This window comes from Sinocyclocheilus rhinocerous, unplaced genomic scaffold, assembly GCF_001515625.1.
Source record: "Sinocyclocheilus rhinocerous isolate Xijiao unplaced genomic scaffold, SAMN03320098_v1.1 scaffold1150, whole genome shotgun sequence".
NCBI classification, from domain to species: Eukaryota; Metazoa; Chordata; class Actinopteri; order Cypriniformes; family Cyprinidae; genus Sinocyclocheilus; species Sinocyclocheilus rhinocerous.
Window position 1 is genome coordinate 779130 of NW_015666491.1, and position 9385 is coordinate 788514.

Sequence of the window (9385 nt, forward strand, 5' to 3'; positions counted from 1 at the left end):
TATATATATATATATTAATTAAATATTTCTTAATTTTTATCTTATTGACTATTGTTACATTTGGCTCTCCAGAATGTGCCTTCAAAATGAAAACTCCAACAAGAAAAACGTAGGTTATTCATCCCAGGTATTGGGCACTTTTTTGAATAGACTAAATGAATAAAGTCTGGAACAAAAAAATTCAATTGCGCTTTTATTTCTTGTCCAGCAAGACCAGGGGCAAGTTCAAGCTCAAACCGGTGTGCACCGTTTTGCTACGGTTTCCGTTTGAACGACATGTTTCCTGGAAACGGTGTGCAACGGGGTTTGAGATGCGTTTTCTCTTGTTTGGTGGGTGTGTCAAAAATGTCAGCCCAATCAGCAGCAACATGTATATAAACCACGCGGTATTAAAGAGACAGCTCGCACAATGTAATTAACATCCAAATAAATTCACAAGAGCAAGTATATTGTTTGCACATGCTTATTTACATTAAAGGCAAAATAACTAAAATAATAAGAGCACAAGTATAGATCTGGAACTTCTTTCAAATACCACCGGGCTTGTCTTCTGATCCACGGCGTCTGGTGTCACCGCCATCGCCGGTGTGCTGACATTTGGATTGGACATTTTTGCATTGGAGCTAGAACTACAAGCCATGAGTAATATCAGTAATAATCGGAGTTAAATACTATCAGGTTTATAATAAGTAGTGTATGCTCCATTAGTTGCCCTTTGCAGAAACTTTATTTTTGCTAAACTGATCTTTGCATAGTGCTTTCCTGCAAGCCAACGTTTACAGCTAACTACCAACTGCTGACGAAGATGGATTCAAATGCCATATTTTAACGCAAAAGCACAAATTGGTCCGAAGTGCCGCACCATAGTCGGATCTTAAAGATCCGAAAAGCCGAGATGGCGCCTCAATCTGTTTCACTGTTGGCTATGACTATATGAATGACAGCTCGTCTGTCTATTCACGGACTGCATAGAGGCAGTTAGACCCGCCCATTCGTCCGAAGGAGGTGGGGCTTGCCGGAACATGGAAAAGAAGCGCGTTTAGACTGGTTTGGTGTTTCCGTGTGTGTCCTGCCCTTTTTATACAGTCTATGGTCCTGCCACGTCAGTCTGACGGATGTCGGAGGAGGATCCCGGGCAGTGAAGGCTACGCTCTCAGGAGATGTAACCGTGTCTTTAGTCCTTTAGAGAGGGAAGTATTAAGTGTTCAGCAGCTGCACGAAAGGTAAGAATATTATGATGGTGTTAATTTTACCATCACAAAACATTTCGCAAGGTTTGGTTCAGTAGAGAGCTGTACTGTTGTCAAGAAGGCGGTCTGTCGACTTGAGTTTGTGGGCAAATGTGGGCTAGATATGGGTAATTCTTACGGGCTATTGCATCTATAGGCTGTATGTTTCTTTTTATGAATGCTATGACAAATATGGATACCTTGTTGTCAATAAACCAGGTGTTTTCATTCATTGATGTTGAACAAGTAGGCACAAGATGTATTGAATAAGACCGGTGGAATTTATGAGCAGGTGTGATCTTTAATCAGGAGTGTCAGACTTTTATCAAACTTGATTACTGTCCAGTAGGCTTTCAGATGGCCAGCAATGGTCTATGTTGTGTTCCAGCCAATCAAAAATGATGATCTTTGAGTAAAGGTAAAGATCACACCTGACCTTAGACTTGGTCTACCTCGAGTTTATTTGAGGCGTATTTTGCAGTATTAAACACGTATTTATACCGATTTCATGAGGCTCCGAAAATTCTTCAAAAAGAACACAAATAATGTCCTTCTCAGCTGCCATAGTTGCAACTCTTGCGTCATCAGAACAGGGTGTTCAACGCACCACCGTTTCCGTTTAAAAAACATTTTGCACCGTTTTTGTCGGGGCTGAACGCAGCCCTGATATCTGTTTCACTGTTGGCTATGACTATATGAATGACAGCTCGTCTGTCTATTCACGGACTGCATAGAGGCAGTTAGACCCGCCCATTCGTCCGAAGGAGGTGGGGCTTGCCGGAACATGGAAAAGAAGCGCGTTTAGACTGGTTTGGTGTTTCCGTGTGTGTCCTGCCCTTTTTATACAGTCTATGGTCCTGCCACGTCAGTCTGACGGATGTCGGAGGAGGATCCCGGGCAGTGAAGGCTACGCTCTCAGGAGATGTAACCGTGTCTTTAGTCCTTTAGAGAGGGAAGTATTAAGTGTTCAGCAGCTGCACGAAAGGTAAGAATATTATGATGGTGTTAATTTTACCATCACAAAACATTTCGCAAGGTTTGGTTCAGCAGAGAGCTGTACTGTTGTCAAGAAGGCGGTCTGTCGACTTGAGTTTGTGGGCAAATGTGGGCTAGATATGGGTAATTCTTACGGGCTATTGCATCTATAGGCTGTATGTTTCTTTTTATGAATGCTATGACAAATATGGATACCTTGTTGTCAATAAACCAGGTGTTTTCATTCATTGATGTTGAACAAGTAGGCACAAGATGTATTGAATAAGACCGGTGGAATTTATGAGCAGGTGTGATCTTTAATCAGGAGTGTCAGACTTTTATCAAACTTGATTACTGTCCAGTAGGCTTTCAGATGGCCAGTAATGGTCTATGTTGTGTTCCAGCCAATCAAAAATGATGATCTTTGAGTAAAGGTAAAGATCACACCTGACCTTAGACTTGGTCTACCTCGAGTTTATTTGAGGGAGCACGTACACAGAGTAGTTATCAATTTATGGGTGGGATAAGACGGGTAGATCTGCCAGGAGTACCTAAGGCTCTTAGATAATCAATGTCACTTTGTTTCTGCCTCTGTCCCATCACTGACTGATTCAGATCTAAACGAGAGACCATGGACACCAGCAAACTGGCTGAGAGACTCAATGAATCCGGGCAGTCTCATGTCCTCCAGTTTTGGGATCAGCTAAGCCCTGAGGAACAAGCTGAGATGATTGTTGACTTGGAGAGCCTGAACTTCATGGAGATCAATAACTTCTTTAAAACTGCCATGAAGACATCTGGGCAGAACTCGCAGGAGAAGGTGGACACCAGGATGGAGCCGGTGCCCCGAGAAGTTTTGGGAAGTGTAACCCGCGATCGTGAATGTCTCAAAGAATGGGAAGAAGAGGGTGAGTTCAGATCATTGTTTCACAGGTCTCCATCTAACGCAGTATTTTGCCTTACCTAAAAGAAACCACCTAAGGTTCTTTGCTGGTTTAAGTGGGTTTCTCAACTTGGCCAATTTGGAATTTAGCTGGTCAGCAAGTTGGTTTCCCAGTCTGACCAAGTGGACTGGCATTATACACAATGCCATTTTAAACAACTGCAAAAGCATAACAGATTATGTTTCATTTAATAATATAACCCAAATGTGATAGTAATTCTTATGTTTTTGTTGAGCAGAAACAAATGTTGCTAAGAAATATTGCACAACAAAACACAATGAATGATGCAATGTCTTCTCCGCCTAAATGGACCCCAGAGAACCATCCTTAGACAAATCATGACCCCCAAGAGATAAGAAATCAACAACTCAGGATTTCTGTCCAGAGCCTGTTTAAAGCCACTCTTGTTATTTTAAAAACATAACAATAGGTTTCAAATTTGAATAAACATTGTTTTGTACCAGTACTCCATTTTGGGCGAGGATGCTTCTAAACGGATTGAAAACATCTGGTTCTGGTTAGATTTGACGTAATTGCTTTACTGAAGTCATGTTGAGCTCATTCAGCATCACATCATCTTTAATCAGACTATATTACTGATACCCAATGATTTTTATGTGTGTTTTTTTTTATGTTTTATGTTATCTTTGTTCAATTCATTTTTTTAATAATTTAATATGATTGTTTTAACACTTCATTTTTTTTAATTCACATAAAAGTCATATTTTAGCATATTCAAGACGTGATGAAACATCAAGCATAACAGTAATTTATGTTAGATAAAGCGGGCCTCATAAAAGTTGATGATAATTGCCCTTGTTATCTGCAAATAATTAAACACAAACTGTTGCTTAAGAATCCAGACCATTTATACCCACAGCATCCATGTCTTTTCTCAGCATTGTTGAGTAAGTTTCATTTGTACATTATGTAGCATATTTCACATTAAGGACTCATGTAATGGGAGCAGTGACCTATGACAGTTTATTTCTTGAATTGTATGACATAGTTAGTATTAACACCTGTTTGCTAAAGTGACCTAACCTCCCATCATTCCACACAGGCCTGCGTTGTATATCAGAGAACAAAGTGGCAGTTCTTCTATTGGCTGGAGGTCAAGGGACACGGCTGGGTGTATCATATCCAAAAGGCATGTATGATGTGGGCCTCCCCTCTCGCAAAACCCTCTTTCAGATCCAGGCGGAACGCATCAGAAAACTGGAACAGCTCGCTGAAAAACAGCACACAAGGAAGTGCTGTATTCCATGGTAAGATGATCATTATGCATAATTTAAGTATATTCTGTTACAGTGCACTTACATTTGAAGCCGTAGACAACCCTTTTCAAATTTTCAAGGAAGTAGTTTGAGTCAATGATTGTTGAATCTAATTACTTGGATTACCAGACTTGTTTTGATCTTGAGGAAGTTTCTCCCCACTTACCATAATGCAAGTGACCTCGTTACATGGTTTAGTCAGTGTGAAATCTGGTTGACATAACACCAGCATGTCGTCCTGAGCAGCTAGGTCAGACCTCAAGAGAAAAATAATTTTTAGAGCCGATCTCTACCCAGCAGAATTGACCTCTGATACATGACACATGATGCCCTAAAGATCAGCTCTAATCTTAGCTCATTATTTAAAGACAGATGATAATACTGTGCCACTGTATGATCGCCGTAGTCATATGACAATATACTTTAAAGAACACCATAATATCACCATCATTTTAGCATATAAAATTTACTGTGTCCAGAAAAAAATGCTAATACCATCATACTTTTTTTTTTTTCTTTTTCTTTTTTATAAGTAATTTACCTCAGGCCATAGATGTGTGTGTGTTTTTAGAAGAAATTAATGCAATAAGTTAAACAAAAGTGACAGTAAAAACTTTATTTATAAAATTATGTTTCAAATAAATGCTGTTCTTTTGAACTTTGTATTCATGAAAGCATCCTAAAAAATGATGTATCACGATTTCCACAAAAATATAAAGCAGCACAACTGTTTTCAACTGTGATAAGAATTGATTCTTGAGCACCAAATCAGCATATTAAAAATAATTTCTAATCATGTGACACTGAAGACTGGAGTAGTGGCTGCTGAAAATTCAGCTTTGGAATCACAGGAATAAATTACATTTTAAAATATTAAAATAGATAATATAAATGCAGCCTTGGTGAGCAAGACTCCTTACAAAAACAATAGACTTTTAAACAGTAGTGTGCATTAAGCTAAGATTCTGTCGAGAGATTGGTCTTGCAATGACATGATCAATGTTTTGATTGATCAGGTACATTATGACAAGTGGCAGAACAATGGACATGACCAAAGAGTTCTTCATACGACACAAATACTTCGGCCTGAAGGAAGAGAATGTGTTTTTCTTTCAGCAAGGCATGCTTCCCGCTGTGGACTTTAATGGGAAAATTATTCTAGAGGGCAAAGGCAAACTGGCTATGGCACCAGGTAAGTTTTTAAAGCAAGGTTAGTATCTCTAGCTGTATAGATAGACAACTTCATGCAACCTCACATATGAGGCATGACTGAAAAAAATGTACAGCATGTTGCTGAATGAAACATTAAAGCCTCTTCAAGTAATCTGAACCACAGACCTTACTTTACTCATTAATCAAAAAAGACTTTGCTAAAAACCCATTAGAAATTTCCCAAAGAAACTCCAGGTTAAGTAGGCTTACAGTTAGCCAACAACGTGATATCATGACCGAAAAGCTTGCTAAGATTCATAATTAGAAATACCCAAGTGAATATTCAGCACTTATATTTGTGTTAATCTTCATATTCAGATGGAAACGGGGGCCTGTACAGAGCTCTGGGGACACAGAACATTATGAAGGACATGGAGACAAGAGGAATCTCCTGCATCCACGTCTACTGCGTAGACAACATTCTCGTGAAAGTGGCTGACCCTGCTTTCATTGGTTTCTGTACACTGAAAGGAGCCGATTGTGGTGCAAAGGTCAGTCCTTAACATATCCAGCCCTGCCCTTGCAGGTATTTCCTCTTTTATACATAATGCAAAAATCTTTATGCAAATACAGTTCTATTACGAATGCACCGCAAATAAATTTAGTTTTTTGTTTTTAATCTGTGTTTGTGGTCAATTCCCTGGCTCGGCTATTTTCTAGTAATTTATTGTGGAATTAAGTTCCTTGTCACATATTTCAAACAAAACTTGTTTTGTTAGTCCACTAGATGGAGCATCTGCTCAGAAAAAAAAACTGTATATACAGGAATTTACACTATTGTTTGGGGTCCTTTAAAAAAAATAAAAAATAAAAAATTTAAATGAAATTTTATTTAGCAAGGACACATTAAATTGATCAAAAGTGACAGTAACAACATAATAATACGCACGATTTCTATATCAAATAAATGCTGTTCTTTTGGACTTTCTATTCATCAAAGAATCATCAAAAACAATCATGGTTTCCACAAAAATTCAGCACAACTGATTTTAACATTGATAATAATAAGGAATGTTTCTTGGGCACCAAATCAGAATATTAGAAGCATTTCTGAAGGATCATGTGACACTGGAGACTGGAGGGAATGGCTACTAAAAATGTAGGATTTTGCCAGGAATAAATTACATTTTAAAATATTTTAAAATAGTTACTGTAAATTGTAATGTTTTTCACAATATTACTGTTTTTACTATATTTTTGATCAAATAAATAATAATAATAATAAAAAAAACGTACAGACCACAAACTTTTGATACTTTTTGATGATTGTTAAAATTGTTGTTTAATGATATTTACGTTAGGAATGTTTTGATGGGACCCTGCACTTAGCAGCACCTTCAAACAGCAATTTATTTTGGTTCCTTGGAGTGTAATTTCAGGTAACTTGTTCACATATGCTTTTGCAGACGGCGAACAACAACAGCAAGAAAGGGGAAAATACTTTTACAAGGAACAGTGGTTATTCTGGACATTTTAAATGGTCTCCAGTCAGGAGCTAAATTGCCTTTAAAACTCTTATATAACCAGCCTTGTGATGCAGGATACCAATTAATTTAGCCATTATTCGCAGTGTAGCCTCACAGTTTTTGACGTATTATAATGGTTATTATGATGCAATGGAAGCCAGATTGCTAGGTTGAAGCTGCTATCATGCATTACCGTTTACATGATCAGGAATGAAGATGTTTGTAACAATACAGATATATCCAATACAAAATGCTAAATATGTATCTGTGACTATTATTATGAAAAGATTCACAGTAGGTGTGTTCTTGTGAACCATTTACACGAGTGAAACTCAACATGTTCTTGTGTGACCGGTTAGTGACGTAATGACTTTAGTATTTCAAGGAATCTGGAAGTGCTTGTTTCATGGACCGATATTTCTGTCTTATCTAATTTTTGACAAAAGTGTTCTGCTCTGATTCTGATTCTTTCTCTCTGTTCTTTCTTAATGGGATTTTTTTTATGATTAGTTATTTCGAACAATTGGAAGTGAGGGATTGATTTTGTAATTCACAGTATGAAAAAAAATGCCTTAAATGCATCCTTTGAGTCTCAAACTGAATCATTAGCATACGATATGTGATTCATGAAAGTATTTGCATGTGATATTTAGTTCAGACAAATATTCAACAGCTGGTTTTGAATACTGAGCTCTCAGAAGCTGCTGGCAGTTAAACAGTTCCTGCGTGCCAGGGGGACGATGGTAAGAAAATTTGGACCCAGCCACCCCTCATAATTTCTGAAGCATGCATTTAAAGTGGCTTTAGCTCGAAGCCTCCCCCAGTGCTAACCCATCATCAACCGAGAAGTTTGTAATTTGTTACTCAGATGAATGGAAAGGGTTTTCTGCTTTTGCCCCTGCTGTAATTTAGCACAGACCTCAGGCTAACACAGCACACAGGAGTGTGTGGCCCATTCAAACACAGCAGCTAGTTTAGTACTTACACAGAAACGACATTACAGTATTGGTAGATTTGTCTTTCAACCTAAATTCCTTTAAATGTTAAAAAGACCTCTTTAACAAATGGTTTTAGTCTTGGGCTAAGTACTTCAAGTTGTGTATACAAGGTGTCGTATTGGACATAGTAGATTAACTCATGGACATTTATTGATTGGTGACCCAGAAAACTTTTACAGACCCAGAAAAATTTTACAATTTCTTTTAAAAGTAAATTTAAAGTACTTTGTTTTATAATTGTTTTTAATTTATTTATGTTTATTGTATTTTGTATTGTGTTCTACTATATTTCTAATGTATAATATTTGCCATGAAATAACCTGTGAAGCTGATGTGGCAAAAAAATTAAACTGAAACTGGGCTTAGTACTTAAAGTTATGACAAATTGTCAGCTGACATGTGATACAATCTTTATGACAACTGATAAACACAAGCTAAATCAAATTTAATCATTAACAAAAATTTACAGGGTTTGTTACGGTAAATTGTTCGTTTTTTTTAGATCTATTGTGTAATCTTGGCTGATATAACTATTGCCGTATATAGGGCTAGGAAAAATATAGGATTTATATATACAGTGGGTATAGAAAAGAATCACCCCCTTTAAAATAATCGTATTTTGTTGCTTTGCAGCCTGAAATGAAGACGGACACAGTTTTTGTTTTATCCAGCTGTATTTACTCAATGCAACTTATAACATCCAAGTGAAAGATATAACGCCAACAGGTCAGCAAAAACAAAAAAAAACAGGAATCACTTGTTGGATCACATCACATCCTTTTTGAACCACCTTTTGCTTTAATTACAGCCTTTAGTCTGTTGGGATGTGTCTCTAGTAACTTTGCACATCTGGACTTTGCCATATTTGCCCACTCTTCTTTACAGAACTGCTCAAGTTCAGTTAAATTTGATGGTGACTGTTTGTGGACTGGAGTCTTAAAGTCATTCCACAGATTTTCAATGGGATTTAGTCTGGGCTCTGACTAGGCCATGCAAGGATATTCACCTTTTTCTCCTTTAACCACTGTGTGGTCAGTTTTGCTGTGTGCTTTGGGTCATTGTCATGTTCCCATTGACAACTTTCTGGCAGATGGCAGCAGATTTTCCTCAAGTATTTGATGATGTTTTCATTTTGCCCCGTCCATTTTTCCTTCTATCCTGACAAGTGCTCCAGTCCCTGCTGCAGAGAAACACCGCCATAACAGGACATTACCACCTCCATGCTTTACTGTAGGAATGCTGTTATTTGGATGGTGAGCTGTATTGGATTTCCGCCAGACATAT

The 9385-nt window shown here is 37.7% G+C and overlaps 2 protein-coding genes across 4 annotated transcripts in view; one reads left to right on the top strand and one right to left on the bottom strand.

The window, feature by feature from the left end:
- uhmk1 (U2AF homology motif (UHM) kinase 1) overlaps positions 1–889 on the bottom strand; it is an 11333-nt gene extending 10444 nt beyond the window's left edge. Inside the window, exon 1 of the mRNA XM_016543777.1 lies at positions 536–889. Within this exon, the coding sequence (XP_016399263.1) occupies positions 536–640 (105 nt within the window). The 5' untranslated portion in view covers positions 641–889. The remainder of the gene's footprint in view (positions 1–535) is intronic.
- A 154-nt stretch (positions 890–1043) lies between these two features.
- LOC107732443 (UDP-N-acetylhexosamine pyrophosphorylase) overlaps positions 1044–9385 on the top strand; it is a 13568-nt gene continuing 5226 nt past the window's right edge. For 2 of the 3 annotated variants that reach the window (XM_016543779.1, XM_016543781.1), the window contains exons 1-5: positions 2035–2214; positions 2820–3112; positions 4212–4416; positions 5442–5617; positions 5956–6128. In XM_016543779.1, coding sequence (XP_016399265.1) covers positions 2081–2214; positions 2820–3112; positions 4212–4416; positions 5442–5617; positions 5956–6128 — 981 coding nt within the window. In that variant the 5' untranslated portion in view covers positions 2035–2080. Of the gene's footprint in view, positions 1224–2034; positions 2215–2819; positions 3113–4211; positions 4417–5441; positions 5618–5955; positions 6129–9385 lie in introns of those variants that run through there. The other variant, XM_016543780.1, reaches the window with a different exon arrangement.